Source organism: Prionailurus bengalensis, chromosome B3 (assembly GCF_016509475.1).
Source record: "Prionailurus bengalensis isolate Pbe53 chromosome B3, Fcat_Pben_1.1_paternal_pri, whole genome shotgun sequence".
In the NCBI taxonomy this organism is placed as follows: domain Eukaryota; kingdom Metazoa; phylum Chordata; class Mammalia; order Carnivora; family Felidae; genus Prionailurus; species Prionailurus bengalensis.
In genome coordinates this window covers 135,828,705-135,847,890 of record NC_057355.1, presented here as the reverse complement: position 1 = coordinate 135,847,890, position 19,186 = coordinate 135,828,705, and the positions used below count along the sequence as shown (strand labels likewise).

The following is a 19,186-nucleotide window of genomic DNA, read 5'->3' as shown; positions in this document are numbered from 1 at the left end:
CTAAAAAGGCTTCACTCCCTGCCTCATCCTTAAGTATTTACAGGGGACTCATTGCTTTAGGAGGCAGTGTAGATTTTTGGGAAATGTTTAGTAGCTGTTTATTGGGAGGAGGTGTGGGTGTATTTCTGTTAATCTGTGTAGAACCAAATACTTTCTGGAACTCATTAGGGTCCAGACCCTCCAGTTAGGGAATGCAGCCTCCCTTTTTTAAAATTCTATATCACCTTTTGAAATGATGTCCTGTATCTAAGCAGACACAAGAGTGATAACCATAGGTCTTTTATCATTTTCCATGCTGAAGCTGGTACTTCGTTACCATACCTGTGTTCTGTGTTAGAAAAAATAAGTTATTGAATGAAATAGGCCAAACACCAGTATTCGTTTATGCCAGGAAAACATAATAGGAGCTCTTTAGCTGCAAAGATGTGTTTTATTTTGCATTTTTGTCTTCTCACAATATAAACTCTCACATGAACTGATTGATTCTTGCTCTGGAGGGTGTTTCTAGCCCTTGGGTGCTCTGCTCCCCGATCCCCGCCTCCAATCTGTCTCACTTGCCTAGTTGTTTATCCTGAGTGCCTGACCTGGATGGCCAAGTCTATAAATTCATATTAAAGTTGGGTTCAGGGTCACCGTGTCCTCGTCATCCTCCTCCTCCTCCCCCTCCTCCTCCTACTCCTCTCCCAGCCTTAGTGATTGGTGGCATTTACCAGTTCACCAAAACAGAGAATTTGAAGTCATCACCTAGCATATCCTGAAGGTTCTATTTCCTTAGCATCTCTGGCTTGGTACTCTTTCAGAGGCATTCTAGGGTTTCTCACAAGTGCCTCCATTCTAGGAGCTGCCAGGAAGGCAAAGAGAAGGCTGTTGACTAGGGATCTAGACTTCTTTCTTGTTTGACTTCAGAGTATCTCTGCTCTTCTCAAAATGTATCTGTTTATTCCACATATTGGGTGACACAGATGAATTCATTTGCTTTAAAAACAAACCTAGGGGCGCCTGGGTGGCGCAGTCGGTTAAGCGTCCGACTTCAGCCAGGTCACGATCTCGCGGTCCGGGAGTTCGAGCCCCACGTCAGGCTCTGGGCTGACGGCTCGGAGCCTGGAGCCAGTTTCCGATTCTGTGTCTCCCTCTCTCTCTGCCCCTCCCCCGTTCATGCTCTGTCTCTCTCTGTCCCAAAAATAAATAAACGTTGAAAAAAAAAAAAATTAAAAAAAAAAAAAAAACAAAAAAAACCAAACCTATTGCCCTAGTCCTTCCTCTTTTTCCAGTTTCCATGCCACTGAATAACTTCAGCCGATCAATTTTCTTTTGCCTGATTAACTGTAGTAGTTTCTTCATGGAGCCGAATAGCACAGTAGTTAAGTACATGACTGTGCTAGAATCCAGCTCTGTCACTAATTCAGTGACGTTGGGCAATTTAATTACCATCTCTATGCTTTTGTTTTTCCATCTGTGTAGTTGGGATAATGATACTGTCTTCCATAGTTACAGTAGTAGTAATGGGGATTCTCTGAGTTACTACCTGCAGAGTTCTCTCTAGAACAATGGCTATCCCGTAGTAAGCATTACAGAAGTGTTAGCTGTTATTATTTTCTGGTCTCCATGATTCCTTGAATCAGTTTTTTTTCTTTCTGCAGCAAGGATGGTTTTTCAGAAACTCAAAACAGTTTACTTCCCTGATTGCAATACTTTGTGGCTCCCTTGTGAACTTCAGGATAAAGTCTAAACCTCATACTTGACATAAAATGTCTTTCATGATCTGGTCCCTGTCTCCCCCTTTAATTTCAGTTCTTCCCATTCTCCTCACGTGCTAAGCGTTAGCCGTACTGAACTTTCTATACATCTCCTTAAGCCGATGATGTTATTGTCTATTAGGTCTGTCGCCTTTGCATTTGCTGCTCTGTGGCGTGTCTCTGTTTCTCTCTGCTAATTCTTAAGTACATTACAACTCATTGCAGGTATCGTATCTACTGGGAGATACTATGCTGCTGCTTTCCTAGCCCTCCTCACCCCTCTCCCACCCCCAGATCGAGCAGGTGTTTGTCCTTTCTGTTCCCTGTATCATACTGTGCTGTGGTCACGTGTTTACTTGTTTGTCTTTCCTCTGAATAGAAAGCTCCCTGAGGGCAAGCAAGGACTAAAGGTTTTCATCTGGTTGTCTAGCAACTGACCTCACAGTAAACGTTCAGTATTATCTGAGTGAACATTGAATAAATCAGTTCAGCTGGACTTAAAGTATTCTGTCTTTGTGTTCTTCCAGAACTATTTCTATATATGGATCTATCCATAATACCGGCTTGAATGGCCTTTCTATCTGTTGTCATGTCCAAGTCACTTTATTTATGTTTTTACTGTTTGTTTATTTTTGAGAGAGAGCGTGCGCCACATGAGCAGGGGAAGGGCAGAGAAAGAGTGAGACAGAGGATCTGAAGTGGACTCTGTGCTGACAGCAGAGAGCCTGACATGGGGCTTGAACTCAAGAACCATGAGATCATGACTTGAGCCAAAGTCAGGTTTCTAAATGACTGAGCCACCCAGGCTCCCCTGTCATTTCTAAGTCACTGTAAACATTGAGAATTGGGGCACCTGGGTCGTTTAGTTGGTTGAGTGTCAAACTCTTGATTTCGGCTAGGTCATAATCTCACGGTTTGTGGGTTCAAGCCCCATGTCGGGCTTTGTGCTGACAGTGGAGAGCCTGTTTGGAATTCTCTCTCTGCCACTCCCCTGCTCACTCTTGTGCTCTCTTGCTCTCTCTCTCTCAAAATAAATAAGTAAATTTTAAAAAATAAAGAATCGAGAGATTATTGTATTATTGTGGTGTAAATATGTATTCTTGTTTTTAGCCATTTCCCCTCAGTCTCAGTCCTTTTACTCTTTCCTGTACAAAAGCTAATCAACTCATTTTGAAACATTGTTATTAGTGTTTTTATCAAGGCAATAACTTATGACTCATCCAGATACGATTATACTTATCTCTTGTACTGTTTCATAGAATTACATTTTAATGGAGCTTCTAACTGGCATTTATGTTATGAATTCTATAGTGTAGTCAAATAGAAATGTAAAACAACAAAAATACTTTTCAGTAAGTACCATTAGGGTTTGCTGATTGTGCTTATAATTACACTTTATTTTAAATGAGCTTTATTTCTGAGTGTATTACATAGGTAAGAAGTTGAAGTGTTTTAATGTCAGATTCTTTGTTTTTGCAGATGCTGAAAATGAAATTATGAGACTGAGTATTTTAAACCAGGTAAACTAATGCTAAGAGAAAAACCTTCTGGCTTTTATCGAGAAAAAGTATTTTGATTATTGTAGTTGCTTGTTTTGTGTTTTTTACAAATTCACGTGAACTTACCCTGGGAACTTGCATCCTAGTAATTTTACGTTTGCTGGTAACGGTAATTTTTTGAATCATAAATTGTCATAATTTTAAAGTGACATAATTGGAAAATGCAGGATATCACTTTCAAGATTAATTTGACAGACATTATATTACGTATATGAGTGGAAGCAGATTTCCCACCAACCGAGGAATGCATTTTGATTTCCCTTAAGGAATTTAGAGTTGTTTCTAGTGCTAATGATTCCAGGTTAGTTTGTAAATGTATTTATGTATTATGTATATTTGTGTATGCTTTTAAATAAATTAAAAAATATCTATAAGAATGTTTGTAAAATGAGTGACTGGCTTTAGATGGTCTAGTGTTGTATGCTTATAATTTTTATATATCACTAGAGAAATGCTGAGTTGAAATGCACACTTGTATGGCTTGCCTACTTTTTTATAAACCTGAAATTTATCTGAAAACTCTGTTTTAACATTTTGTAGGATAACAGTCTCACTGAAGACAATTTGAAACTTAAAATGCATGTTGAAATTTTAGAAAAAGAGAAGTCCTTATTGAGTCAAGAAAAGGTGGGTGCGATAAAAATGGGGCCAGAATTAAAATATTGTGTGTATTACAGATCAAGCCAAGGGCCAGTTTATATAAATGGAGCATTTAGGTCTTGAGAGGCCTTAGAATAAAGCTGATCTCATTGATGCTTGTCAGACCAGGTTCAAGTACTTGGGCAAGGTTCAGAGTATGAGGGCTGGCCAGGGTTTACGTTTACACACAGATAAGCCAGTAGGCCTACAGATATGAGCAGAAAAGATAGGGGCGCCTGGGTGGCGCAGTCGGTTAAGCGTCCGACTTCAGCCAGGTCACGATCTCGCGGTCTGTGAGTTCGAGCCCCGCGTCGGGCTCTGGGCTGGTGGCTCAGAGCCTGGAGCCTGTTTCCGATTCTGTGTCTCCCTCTCTCTCTGCCCCTCCCCCGTTCATGCTCTGTCTCTCTCTGTCCCCAAAATAAATAAACGTTGAAAAAAAAAATAATTAAAAAAAAATAAATAAATAAAAAAAGAAAAGATAAAGGCTCTGTTTTGGTTTCTGATGAAGTCCTGATAGCAGCAACATACACAGGTGGGTCGCGAGCTTGGACTGGCATCTTACAGAAACCGTAGCTGCAGATACGTCCCAGAACGTATCTGTTGTGGACAGGAGTTTCTTAGTGGTGAGAGATAAAGGGGATATAATCTCACTGGTAGAAATAAGGTCTTTGTGTATATTGGAAGCAAGGTTGGAACGAGGTTCTATAATGCACTGTTGGGTATCGGGAGAGGTATTTTTATGTTTGTACTACTTGGGGGTAGTTCCTTGGCTAAGGTAGGTGTTTAAACAGAGGGTAGTTGTCGGCTGGTATTAATTTATAGGCTAGTGTCTTAACTCAATTTAAAATCTTAATTTTTAAAAGGTAACACATACTCACTGATGTACAAATACGGTAATTCATACCGAAAAACTTTAGACAGTACAAAGGGAATATCCTTTCCACCTCCCTTGGTTGGCCTGTTTTCCAAAGGAAGTCTTTCTTAACAGTTTCTCATATGTCCATCCTTTCAGACTACACCTAAGTATGTATGATTATTTAAATAGATTTGAAAAAACTGTTAGCATACTATACATATATTCATGTATACCTTAACATGTTTTCAGCGTCCTTCCACATTAGTGTATAGGCAGTGTTTCTCAAAGGGGCGTTTTGGCATGTAGACAGGAAAATTTTTAGCTCTGTGTACTGTCGTATGCATTGTGGGGTCCTTGTCCCCCCGCTCTTTCTACCCACTAAGAGCCAGTAGTGTCTCCCAGTCTTTTTTTATTCCTGTATTGTATATATAATTTTTTTGCTCTTTTCTCCTCCCTTTGCATTCTGTTCTTTCAGTTACTCCTTTCTCTAATTGGCCCAGGTATACTTTGTAGTTTGCAGATCTCTGCACATACCTGATAGGGTCTGTGACCTTCTCTTGATACTTTCGGATTCTGCAGCCGTTCCTGGTCCCTCTTGCTCCTTTCTTTCGATGTTAAGTAATCCTTCATAATATTTCCTTTCATTATCTCTGATAGGGATCAACTCACTGCTTAAGAATGCTAGGCCAGGGGCGCCTGGGTGGCTAGGTCGGTTGGGCGTCCGACTTCGGCTCAGGTCATGATCTCACGGTCCATGAGTTCGAGCCCCGCGTTGGGCTCTGTGCTGACCGCTCGGAGCCTGGAGCCTGTTTCAGATTCTGTGTCTCCCTCTCTCTCTGCCCCTCCCCTGTTCATGCTCTGTCTCGCTCTGCCTCAAAAATAAATAAACGTTAAAAAAAAAAAATTAAAAAGAATGCTAGGCCATACTGGGGCGCCTGGGTGGCTCAGCTGGTTAAGCATCCAACTCTTGATTTCGGCTCAGGTCATGATCTTACAGTTCATGAATTTGAGTCCTGCATCAGGCTCTGTGCTGACAGTGCAGAGCCTGCTTAGGGTTCGCTCTCTCTCTGTCTCTGCCCCTACCCACTGGCTCTTGCACTCGTTCTCTCCCCCCCCCCCCAAAATAAATAAATAAGTAAATAAACAAAGAAACAAACTTTAAGTTAAAAAAAATTTTTTTTAATTGCTAAGAAAGAAAAAAAGAATGCCAAATGTAACTGCAAGGCTGTGTATGTTCATAACGTCTACCTGAAAAAACTTTTTGTGGTTCTCCTGATTGACATATAAATCTAGAAAGACAAGAGAATGCTATTTTCATCAACTATAGTTCAGAATAAACTTTTGAATTGGAAGAGAAATGGGAATCATGAGGCAGCTGTTCTAGTTTTCGCTGAACTCCTGGTAAGGTATGTGTAGTCTATTTGTAGAATTTTGAGATTCTTACTTTAAAGTAGATTCCATAGTTTTATTTTTCTTGGGTGCCTAGGTGGCTCATTGGGTTAAGCGTCCAGCTCTTGATTTTGGCTCAGGTCACGAACTCACAGGGTTCATGAGTTTGGGCTCAGGTCACGAACTCACAGGGTTTGTGAGTTTGAGCTCAGGTCATGAACTCATGGGGTTCATGAGTTTGGGCCCTGCGTCAGACTCCATGCTGACAGTACAGAGTCTTCTTGGGATTCTCTCTCCCTCTCTGTCTTCTCCTCCCCTGCTTGTTCTCGCTCTCTCAAAATAAATAAGTAAACCTTAAAAAAAAAGAAGTTTGAGTTTTCTCTATCAATGAAAGAAGATTCTAAAGTTGTTGTACCACAGATATCATAATCTAAGGTTGAAAGTGTTGAAGCGAAGAGGACTGTTCTACTTCTGGAGTTTGGAAGAAAAGCATTAAATACCAGTAGAACAGACCATAAGATATAGTTTAAAAATTATAGATAGATCTTTAGGGATGTTAGGCTTGCAAGAGGGGAACCTAGTCTGTGTTCAAGTTAGATGGGAAAAGAAGGAAGGAGTCTGCTTTCTTGGATGATACAAAAGTTTCATGTTCTGACAGGACCCCTTAATAAGGGAAATTCCTTTTATGAGGGAAAAGAAGCCTTTTGTGTCCTAATTAGAGAGAACAAACTTTAGAACGAATGAGCATTGAATTTTATAGATGTTTATGTAGTTTGTGGCTATTGGTGATTGGCCGCTAGGAGAAGGAAGTGCAGAGGCCCAGAAGATGTGGGACGTTTTAAAAACTGTGTGTGGTGGGAGGGAAGGAGCAGACAGAAGAGAAGACAGCAGTGGGGGGTGGAATCAGGAAGGCTCCCAAATGGGAAAGTTTTTGGGTAAAGAGGAAGCCGGAACTGGAAACTTAAACAGCCATTCCATCTTGTCCGATGTTATTTCTGATCTTATAGAAATACCGGCCTGAAGGTGCACATAAAATTGCACGTGAGGGAAGTCTGGTTTGTTGAATTTTCTATATCATTGCTGAAGTGTTATTCAGTGATGTTTCTGACACAAGCATCTGGGAATAGATTCCCAAGGGGTGTGTGTGTGTGTGTGCGCGCGTGCGCGTGTATGTAGATAGGTAGATATAGATATAGACATAGATATAGATGCATAGATAGAAGTAATCTTTTGGTGTTTTCTTCCAACTGACAGTGTATGTTGTTTTTTTCCCTTCTTGTCATTTAAGGAAGAACTTCAGGCATCACTTCTAAAATTGAACAATGAATATGAAGTAATTAAAAGTGCAACTGGAAGAGACATGGATTTGGATTCCACATTACACAATTTAAGGCTGACTTTGGAGGCAAAAGAACAGGAACTGAGTCAGAGTCTTACCGAGAAGGAAACACTGCTAGCTGAGCTAGAGGAATTAGACAGACAGAACCAAGAAGCCACACAGGTACATGATGTTAAAAACAACGTGGTAGCACATTGTTCTCAGTAGACTGAACACTGGGGTAACAGGCAAAAGCGATGGGTGTGATTTAAATTTGTGATTTAATCGGTATTTTGCTTCATTGATAATCTAGTCATAGCGGTTGGCAAACTTTTTCTGGAAAGGGTTAGATAGTGAATATTTTTGGTGTTGCAGGCCATTTAGTGCTCTCGGTCGTGCTCCACTCTGCCCTTGTGGTATGTAAACAATGGAATGTGGCTGTGTTTCAATAAGACTTGATTTCCAAAACCAGGTGACAGGCCTGATTTGGGCCCTGGGCTGTAGTTTATTGACTCCTGCTTCAGTGTTTTACGAGTTGAAGATCAACAACATATACCATTTACCTTTAAATGGTTGAGATTTTTTTTTTAAATCTTTGTTGAGATTTTTTTTTAAAAAGTATTGTTTTAAGAAAGATTAGAAATATCTGAAGATTATTCTTCTATTATTTATGACATTTTACAAAATTTTCTTTAGGTGACCAAAATGAGAGAATGCCGTAACGTTACCATGCAAATTATTTTTTTTTCAGCACGTGATTCTGATGAAAGATCAGCTATCAAAACAACAAAATGAGGAAGACAACATCATTAGTAAACTGAAAAAAGATCTAAATGATGAAAAAAAGAGAGTGCATCAACTTGAAGTTGATAAAAGGAACATGACTAAAGAGTTGGATGTGCAGAAAGAAAAGTTAGTTCAAAGTGAACTGGTCCTGAATGATCTGCACTTAGCCAAACAGAAGCTTGAGGATAAAGTAGAAGATTTAGTAGATCAGCTAAATAAATCACAAAAAAGTAATTTAAATATGCAGAAGGAGAACTTTGGACTTAAGGAGCATATTAAACAAAACGAGGAAGAGCTTTCCAGAGTCAGGGATGAGTTAACTCAATCTCTAAATCGAGACTCTGGCAGTGATTTTAAGGTTGACTTACTTAAAGAAAGGGAAGCCGAAGTCAGAAGCTTAAAGCAAAGTCTTTCAGAAATAGAGCAGCTCAATGACAATTTAAACAAAGTTGCCTTTGATCTCAAAATGGAAAATGAAAAGTTGGCTTTAGCGTGTGAGGATGTAAGACGTCAGTTGGAGGAATCCATTGCTGGTAGCAATCAGATTTCTCTGGAAAGAAACACTATTGTGGAGGTTCTAAAAATGGAAAAAGGACAGTTAGAAGCAGAATTGAGTCGGGCTGAAGAGAGGCGGTTGGAAGAAGCCAATAAGTATGAGCAGATGATTAAAGAACTATCAAAGGCACGTGATGTGAGTACCTCTGCTTTACAGCTGGAACAGCAGCAGTTAATGAAACTCAGTCGAGAGAAAGACTTTGAAATAGCAGAACTCAAAAAGAACCTTGAACAGATGGATACTGATTGTAAGGAAACGAAGGCAATTTTGTCATCTAGTCTAGAAGAGCGGAAGCAATTGACACAGCTTCTAAGCGAGAAGGAAATTTTTATTGAAAAGCTTAAAGAAAGAGGTTCAGAGCTTCAGGAGGAATTAGATAAACATACTGAGGCCTTAAGAAAAAATGAAGTTTTAAAGCAAACCATAGAGGAAAAAGACAGAAGCCTTGGGTCCATGAAAGAAGAAAACAATCATCTGAAAGAGGAACTGGAACGACTCCGGGACCAGCAGAGTCGAGCTGCACCTGTGGCGGAGCCTAAGCCCCTCGATAGCGTCACAGAGCTCGAGTCGGAAGTGTTGCAGCTGAATGTGATAAAGGGTAATCTCGAGGAGGAAATAAAACATCATCAAAAGGTGATTGAAGATCAAAACCAGAGTAAACTGCAGCTGCTTCAGTCTTTAGAGGAACAGAAGAAGGAAATGGATGAGTTTAAATGCCAGCACGAGCAAATGACTGTCACACACACCCAGCTCTTTTTGGAGAAAGACGAGGAGATTAGGAATTTGCACAAAACAATTGAACACATCAAAACCCAGTTGCGTGAAGAAAGGCAGGATGTTCAAACAGAGAATTCTGATCTGTTTCAGGAAACAAAAGTACGGAGCCTCAATATAGAAAATGGCGGCGAAAAGCATGATTTATCTAAAGCTGAAACGGAGAGATTAGTGAAAGGAATAAAAGAACGAGAATTGGAGATTAAGCTCCTAAATGAAAAGAACATATCCTTAACGAAACAGATCGATCAGCTGTCCAAAGATGAGGTGGGGAAGCTAACGCAGATCATCCAGCAGAAGGACGTGGAGATACAAGCTCTTCACGCTAGAATTTCTTCGGCTTCCTACACCCAGGATGTCGTTTACCTTCAGCAGCAGCTGCAGGCCTATGCTATGGAGCGGGAACAAGTATTAGCTGTTTTGAGCGAGAAGACCAGGGAAAATAGCCAGCTGAAAACAGAATACCACAAAATGATGGATATAGTTGCTGCCAAAGAAGCAGCTCTTGTGAAGCTGCAAGACGAAAATAAAAAATTGGCCGCTCGATCTGAAGGTGGTGGTCAAGATATGTTCAGAGAAACCGTGCAGAATTTATCACGTATCATTCGAGAAAAAGACATTGAAATAGATGCCTTGAGTCAGAAATGCCAGACCCTGTTGACAGTTTTACAAACATCCAGCACTGGTAACGAGGTCGGAGGTGTCAATAGTAACCAGTTCGAGGAGCTCCTACAGGAACGCGACAAATTGAAACAGCAAGTAAAGAAAATGGAAGAGTGGAAACAGCAGGTGATGACCACGGTCCAGAATATGCAGCACGAGTCCGCCCAACTTCAGGAAGAACTGCATCAGCTTCAGGCACAAGTTTTGGTTGACAGCGATAATAATTCTAAGTTACAAGTGGACTACACTGGCCTGATCCAGAGTTACGAACAGAATGAAACCAAACTCAAAAGTTTTGGGCAGGAATTAGCACAAGTTCAGCACAGCATAGGGCAGCTTTGCAACACCAAAGATCTTCTTTTAGGGAAACTTGATATTATTTCGCCTCAGCTGTCCTCGGGGTCATCGCTCTCTTCCCAGTCAGCAGAGTCTCTTCGAACAGTCAAGCCCGACCCATCAAGCGAGGCTTCTACACGAGAGCTGGAAGAACTAAGAAAATCACTGCAGGAAAAAGATGCAACAATTAAAACGCTCCAGGAAAATAATCACAGGTTGTCCGATTCGATTGCTGCCTCCTCAGAGCTGGAAAGAAAAGAACACGAACAGACCGATTCAGAAATTAAGCAGCTAAAGGAGAAGCAAGATGTTTTACAAAAGTCCCTTAAGGAGAAAGACCTCTTAATCAAAGCCAAAAGCGATCAGTTACTTTCATTGAATGAAAATTTCACTAACAAAGTGAATGAAAATGAACTTTTGAGGCAGGCGGTAACAAACCTGAAGGAGCGGATGCTGATTTTAGAAATGGACATTTGTAAACTGAAAGAGGAAAATGAAAAAATAGTAGAAACAACCAGGGAAAAGGAAATGGAATATCAAGCTTTACAGGAGACTAATATGAAGTTCTCCATGATGCTTCGAGAAAAAGAGTTTGAGTGCCATTCAATGAAGGAAAAGGCTCTTGCTTTTGAGCAGCTACTGAAAGAAAAAGAGCAGGTGTGTTGGGGGTGGAGTTTTGTAGGAGAGAATTGGGGTGGAGGAGGGGTTCCAGCGGGTCAATTGGCTTCATTGATAATTGTCTTTGAAGGGGAATGTGAAGTTGTTGATTGAGAAATACTCATCTCAGGCTCTTGTGATTCCTTCTAAATGAGTTTTTCTCACAGGTACCTGGAGGGTTTCTCCCCCAAATTACTGTGTCTCTCCAAATATGTTTTAGCAACAGGTGAATTTAAGTAGGAAAAAAAAGAGCTTAGTAGCAATTAATAATTTTCCTCAGAAACCAGAACTGTGGAAATGACTTTCCCATCTCTTCACCGCCAGTGACTCGTGCTTTCTCTAGTGACAGGTGTGTGTGCCCAGTGAATGAGCATACACGCACATACTCATCCCCTCTTGAGGGATTTTGGGATCTGGGAGCACTTTGTTGTTCACGGGGTAAATTTGAAGAGATTGTGTCTTTTGAATTCTTTTAAAAACATTTCTGATAAACTTCTTCTTTCAGAATACCTTGATTATTTGAGAAGTTGCCAAGATAGTAGAGTCCCGTATGCCTCAAACCCCGTTTCCCGTATTTGTTAACATCTTGAGTTACCATGATACATTTGTAACAACTAAGTAACCAATATTGATGTATTATTACCAACTAAAGTTCATACTTCATTAGAATATTTTTCCCAAAGTCTTTTTTCTCTTCATGATGCCACCCAGGCACCCCATTATGTCTAGAGTCACGCCTCCTCAGGCCCCTCTAGACGGTGACAGTTTCTCCGACTCTCTTTTTTGATGACCTTGACATGGTTAACTATATTTCAGAATTATTTAATGAAGAAAATGTCTCTGTATTTTTCTTAAAGTGAAAGTTACTTTCTTTCCAAAAGGGCAAGACTGGGGAGTTAAATCAGCTTTTAAATGCAGTTAGGTCGATGCAAGAGAAGACCGTTAAGTTTCAACAGGAGAGAGACCAGGTCATGTTGGCCCTGAAGCAGAAACAAATGGAAAACACTGCTTTACAGAACGAGGTATGCTTTCTCTTTAAGGAAACTGTGATTTAAGCAATAAGCTTAATAACTTTTAAGTAAGAAAAGCAGCTAAAGCAGCATGATTTATCCATTAAAATTAATTTCTCTCTTAGATGATTTCTTTTCTAAGTCTTCCTCTGATGTGCTGTGGTCTGATTTTGATCTCCCGGAGTGCATTTTATTTCAGTTTCCAAAAGTGAAAACCATGGCATATCTTGGATATAAAATAAAATTTTCCCATTGGTGCAACCACTGTGGAAAACAGTACAGAGGTTCCTCAAAAAGCTAAAAATGGAAATACCATACGATCAGTAGTCCACTACTGGTTATTTACCCAAAGAAAATGAAAACACAAATTCAGAAAAGATACATGCACCCTTATGTTTCTTGCAGCATTATTTACAATAGCCAAGGTACGGAAGCAGCCCTAGTGTGTCCACCGATAGATGAGTGGATAAAGAAGATGTGATACAACACACACACACACACACACACACACACACACACACACAGTTGAATATTACCCATAAAAAGGAATGTGATCTTGATATTTGCAACAGTGTGGATGGACCTAGAGAGTATAATGATAAGAGAAATAGGTCAGATGCAGAAAAGAAAGTACCATGTGATTTCACTTATGTAGAATCAAAAAAACAAAGCAGTGAAACAGAGTCATAAATATGGGAAACAAACTGGTGGTTTTTAGAGGGGAGGGACGAATTAGGTGAAGTGGATTAAGAGGTAAAATTTTCTAGTTGTAAATAAGTCACAGGGATGTAAAATACATCATAGGGAGTATCGTCAATAATATTGTAATGTATGGTGTCAGATAAGTACACTTACGGTGAGCAGAGTAGAATGTAGAGTTGTTGAATCGCTGTATTATACACTTGAAACTAGTATAACATTGTTAAATACACTTCAGTGTAAAAAAATTAAAAATTTCTCACCCAAAACGTATGTAAAAATGAGATTTTTACTGAAAAGGTGATCTGTCACAAAGAACCCAGTGCTTTGCACAATTCCATTTCCATTATAGCCACAGGGGATGAGATCTTACAAAGTAAAACTTCCAGATGAGTATTCAAGGTGAATTTAGACTTTTTTCTAATACAAATACATCTTACAGTATGAGAAGTTAGTATATAATTGATAGACTTCAGTAATGGGCAGAAGATCTGATAACAAAGTGGCTTGTAGAGGGGAAAGGGGAACACTTTATAGAAGAAAAATAAAGACATGTCCTCTGCCTAGGTTCAACATTTACGCGACAAAGAATTACGCTTAAACCAGGAGCTAGAGAGATTGCGTAACCATCTTTTAGAATCAGAGGATTCTTACACCCGTGAAGCTTTGGCTGCAGAAGATAGAGAGGCCAAACTGAGAAAAAAAGTCACAGTATTGGAGGAAAAGCTAGTTTCATCTTCTAATGCGATGGAAAATGCAAGGTAACTTTTCCCCTTCATAGCACTCACGTTAACTGAACACTTCTTGAGCGTCAGGATTAGTAAGCATTTTCCCTAACTTACCTAATTTTGTTCATACAGAGTCATTATCTCCATTTTACAGATGAAGATACAGAGGGTAGAGAGGTTTAGTAACCTGCCCAAGGTCAGGCTCAGAGTATGTGTGTGGGTTTTACACTAAGGTGTGGAACTCTTGACCGTATCTGGCATTCAGACAGCTCTCTCTGAATCTTTCTTTCCCCCCTTTTTAAAAAAAAAAAAAGAAACCAAAAAACCAAAACATTTTATTTTTTTTATCATGATAAGTGTACTAGCTCTCTCTGAATCTAACTATTGAGATAATTGCCTCTCATCATTTTAGGAGTTCAGACTTAAATTCTGACTGATTTTAATTAGCTTTGTCAGGCTCCCAAAGAACTAATTTGATTTGTGTGATTTTATTCTTAATCAAATGATCTAAGGTTGAGCAGGTTTTGGATATTAGAAGGGAGAGAATGAAAGAAGTAGCAGGGTGAAGAAGTAGGTCAGTATGAGTTAACTCTTGGTTTGTTAGAAATTTTCAGTTACTAGGTCCCTCCGTACCTCTGTTTTTATCCAAAATTTTATTTTTGCTAGAATGCCGTTTATTATAAAAGGTTTTAACTCAGAAGCTGCCAGGTGGAAGAGATCTGTAGGGTAAGGCCTGGTTTCTCTTGGGAGAGACCTTCTAGCTCTCTCCCAACAAGCACCTCTCTCCACATCTCCCACCGCTCATCAGCCCTCTCTTTGTGAGTTTTTACGGAGGCCTCATTACATCCGCATGATTGATTCCCTGCTTAACATATTTTAAAATGTTCTTTCTCTCAATGAGGTGTGGGTTTTTGGTTTTTTTTTTTTTTTTTCCTGCTTATTACCAAAACATATTTTCCACTTCAGGGAAATTTCATAAACCAAAAAGATCATAAAGTCACTGTCCCACCCACCCAGAGATCATCCTTTTTTTATGCTTTCGCATGCTGCTTGTACATGTGTGTACATATTATATATGTATTTTTAAAACAAAGTTGAGATCATACTATTCATACTGTTTTGTAACCTTTGCACTTAATAATATGAGTTAAACCTTGTTTCACAAAGCACATGTTTCTGCAATACCATTTTATGGCTACATCGTATACCATTATTTGGATTTTCCATAATTTCTTTAATCCAGTCATTTATTATTGGACACTTAGAAATGTTTCAACTTTTCAAAATTACTAAGAGTGCTGCCATGATATCCCAAGTAGGTATTTTTGTGTTGATGACAAGTGAGTTCCTTAGCATAAATTTTGAGAACTGGCAGTTCTGGTTCAAAGGGCGTTTTTAAAATTTTTGAGATGTACTGGCAAATAATCTTCCGGAAAATCATGGTCATGTATATTTCCATTAGTGGTAAATACATCTTTCTTTCTTTTTTTTTTTTTTTTTTTTTTTTTTTTTTTACTGTGTATGATGCTGAGGGAGATCTGAGGAGATCGCAGATTACCTCTGTCTGCAAAGAGATTGTAGGCCAGTAGAGGCAACACTTTGAGACGAACTCCCTACCTTTGCAGGGAATACTATTGTACCTTTAGTTTCAGAAAGACTTACTTCAGATGAGAACTAAAACAATGAGTGAACATTTGTGCATGTGTTTCACATTGGCAGAAATGGGAAAACATCCTCAGACTATAAAATTGATAATCTTCGAATTTTCGGGCCCTTATTTTTCTCTAATTAAAATAGTTTTGAGGGCATGTGCGTGGCTCAGTCAGTTAAGTGTCTGGCTCTTGATTTTGGCTCAGGTCATGACCTCACAGGTTATAAAATTAAGTTCCCCCCTTTGGGCTCTGCACTGGGCATGGAGCCTGCTTAGGATTGTCTCTCCCTCAGGGCTCCTGGGTGGCTAAGTCGGTTAAGCATCTGACTTCAGCTCAGGTCACAATCTATGGTTTGTAAGTTCGGGACCCATGTCGGGTTCTGTGCTGACAGCTCAGAGCCTGGAACCTGCTTCGGATTCTGTCTCCCTGTCTCTCTCTGCCTCTCCCCTACTCACGCACGCACATACATGCGTTCTCTCTCTCTCTCTCTTTCTCTCAAAAATAAATATTTTTTAAAAAGTTCCTGAATGTTTAAAAAAAAAAAAAAGATTCTCTCTCCCTCTACTGCTTGTGCACGTGCACGCTGTCTCTGGGCTCTCTGCCACCTTAGCCTAATTTCGCACTGTCATCTCCATGCAGCCAAAGTGTCTTAGTCCTTTAGTTAGGGCTACCGTTTTCCTGTGTCTTCTGCTTTTTCGTTTCATGTTCCTCCACCTGAAGAGCGGGCCTGATTCCTAACACTTCTGTTAATCCCACCTCTTCAAATAGCATTTCCTTCATGAAAAAGGCTTCATTTAGCATCCCACTCCTCCAATTCAAAACCAAACCCTGGTGTGATGTTTTTCTTGTGAATCTGCATAGTGCTTCGTTTGAGTCTTTGGTAGCACACTTCTATTTTACTTTAGGGTACAGGTCATTGTTGACCCATCTTCTGTCTTCGCCCATCCAGTGAAATGTAAGGTCACTGGGAGTAAGGATGATGCCCTTTATTTTGTACCTTCCCGCAGCACATGTTCTTACATGTAGTTTAATAGATGTTCAGTAGTACTTGTTGAATGAGTGACTCAGATCTATAAACCAGACTGTAGTATTTTGAGCCCTTACGTAACTATAGTAACACCTGGTATTTATTAACTTTTTGAGTGACATCATGGCTCATCTCATCCTTAAAATCACTGTTGAGTGATATGCTAACCAGCAACGTTGCATAAAGTCCGGGAACATCTGAGGGTAGAGTTCAGTCTCCTAATTATTAATTTACTACTCTTCCCACAAGGGGGTGCAGTTGTGTAAAGTTTCTTCAAAGTGAGCTGCCCCTTAGTGGGCTCTAAGGGACTGCTCTTGAATAAGAGTTTATTAACTGGATATTAAAAACCCAGGAAAGGCTATTGCAGTGTTTTGTTTTTATTTTTGTTTTTTTGTAATCATTATACGTCGAGGAAGTACATCAATGACCTAAGCCTGGGCAGGTGCTACATAAATCTCTTCAGAATCTCCGATTGATTATTTGTGGTGGGGGTAGGAGTTGTTTTATTTAATGTAAGGAGAAAGAAAGACGATAGTAAAGGGAATTAACTCGTAATCAGAAAATTTTGTCAATGGGATAGCCTTTGGGAAGTTGTGAGTTCACCATAAGTGCAAGTGTCAAAAGCCAGGGAGGTGTCAGAATCCATTGGTTGTTGGGTTGGAAGCTGGACAAAATAACTTCCAAGGCCCTCTGCAACTTACAATTTTATGGTAAATTACATCTTAGAGTTTTAGCCTGGAAACATGAAAGCTGCAGGCTATTTGTAAATTCTTATGCTGGTGTTTCTTGTTTAGTCCAGCTTATTTGTAAACTTTTATTATACTGACGCTTCTTGTTTAGTCCAGCTTCTAATCTTTAAAATGACTGCCATTTGTTCAAAGTCATTTTCATGGGAAGAATGAGTGAATTAACAAAACAGGGAGAACAAAGATCAGAGGGACTCTTCAAGTTTCTTTGAAATCTAACATGAGTTTAATGCAATAAGATGTAAGGAGGGTCAGATTCATAGAGACAAAGTGGAATGATCGTTGCTGGGAGTGGAGAGTTACTGTTTAACGGATGTGGAGCGTCCCCTGGGGAAATGAAGTTCTAGAGATGGTGGTGGTGATGGTTGCCTAACAGTGCGAATATACTTAGTGCCACTGAACTGCACATTTAAAAATGGTTAAAATGGAGGCACTTGGGTGGCTCGGTTGGAAGTAGGGAAGCTGTTTTATGTGGTTAAAGTAAACAGAAACAACTTGACTTGCATTCTTTTTGTTTGAAGCCATCAAGCCAGTTTGCAGGTAGAGTCCTTGCAGGAGCAGCTGAATGTGGTCTCCAAGCAAAGGGACGAAACCGCCCTGCAGCTGTCCGTCTCTCGGGAGCAAGTGAAGCAGTACGCTCTGTCGCTCTCCAACCTGCAGATGGTGCTAGAGCATTTCCAGCAAGGTGAGTTGTGCGGTCAGGCTTTCAGTGAAGGTAAATTATTGTAGTTCCTGGGAATTTGGGCTTATTTTGGTGCTATTTTAAAATAGGCATGGGGAAGTCTTTGAAAGGTTACCCACTTGTAGGAGGAAAAAATAAGTAGCCGTCAACAAGTCAATGTAGACTTTTTACGGTTAGGCCTGGAGAACATGAACTCCATATGGTAATTATTAAAAACATGTTTTGGTATCATATGATCCGTGAAGGTGAGAGTTGGGGAAGGATGAAGTCACATAGAAAGGATGGTCATGTGATGAAGAAACAATGCTTAAGCTTTGAAATACTGGTCAGAGGTTAAATATGCTTCAGAGAATTAATCATTGGGAATCACTGTCCTTTGAATATTGATTAGCTTGTTCTCAGTCATTCATCTCGACTTTGAGGTAACTACAGTTTCTAGTCCGGGTGGAAAATACTTTTCTGGAGACACGGTAGCTATGACCAGAGAGCAGTTTTATGCTGATAACCAAATATGCTTTTTCATATCTACCCACCATCCTCAAATGTACCTCCTTTAGGTCCTTCATTGTACCCATCCGTTTGTTTATTCATACATTCAGCAGTGATTGGCAGTGAATTAACTGCTAGTGAGGGGCAGGTGATTAGGGGATATGAGGCTTATGAAGTAACAGGGGTTATAATTTTGTGCCTAAGTACACCTTTAAATTCATACATATGTAGATCTTCAGGCTTACTCATGGTTGAAATCTTGAATTTTATTTTTTTATTTTTTTATTTAAAAAAAAATTTTTTTTAACATTTATTTATTTTTGAGAGAGAGAGACAGAGAACGAGCAGGGGAAGAACAGAGAGAGAGGGAGACACAGAACCCGAAGCAGGCTCCAGGCTCCGAGCTGTCAGCACAGAGCCCGATGCGGGGCTTGAACCCACGAACTGTGAGATCACGACCTGAGCTGAAGTCAGTTGCTTAACCCACTGAGCCACCCAGGCGCCCTGAAATCTTGAATTTTAAAATAAGAAGTATCTAGGCCGGCTATACCTAACTAGAATGGACATGTGTACAGAGTTACATGGCCATAGAGAAGGCTTTGCCAAGGAGAAGATATTTGAGTGGCGTTCTGAAAAGAGGGAAGAGTTTGCATGACGGACAAAGTGGAGAAGGATTTATGGCAGAGTAAAAACTAGGGCATATATAATTTTCTTGTTGAGACATTTGAACTGTTTTTGTTGAACTGTTAAAATTGCAAGTGGTTTGGGGGCACCTGGGTGGCTCAGTCGGTTAATCGTTTGCCTTCAGCTCTGGTCATGATGTCACGGTTCATGAGTTCAAGCCTCGCATTGGCTTCTTCGCCGTCAGCACGGAGCCCACTTCA

General features: G+C 40.0%; 1 protein-coding gene across 5 annotated transcripts in view; it reads left to right on the top strand.

Moving 5' to 3' along the window:
* TRIP11 (thyroid hormone receptor interactor 11) overlaps positions 1–19,186 on the top strand; it is a 63,927-nt gene that overhangs the window by 22,323 nt on the left and 22,418 nt on the right. For 4 of the 5 annotated variants that reach the window (XM_043556860.1, XM_043556859.1, XM_043556862.1 and 1 more), the window contains 7 exons: positions 3,216–3,256; positions 3,836–3,922; positions 7,468–7,680; positions 8,249–11,269; positions 12,151–12,291; positions 13,546–13,739; positions 17,653–17,816. In XM_043556860.1, the coding sequence (XP_043412795.1) occupies positions 3,216–3,256; positions 3,836–3,922; positions 7,468–7,680; positions 8,249–11,269; positions 12,151–12,291; positions 13,546–13,739; positions 17,653–17,816 (3,861 nt within the window). The remainder of the gene's footprint in view (positions 1–3,215; positions 3,257–3,835; positions 3,923–7,467; positions 7,681–8,248; positions 11,270–12,150; positions 12,292–13,545; positions 13,740–17,652; positions 17,817–19,186) is intronic. The other variant, XM_043556863.1, reaches the window with a different exon arrangement.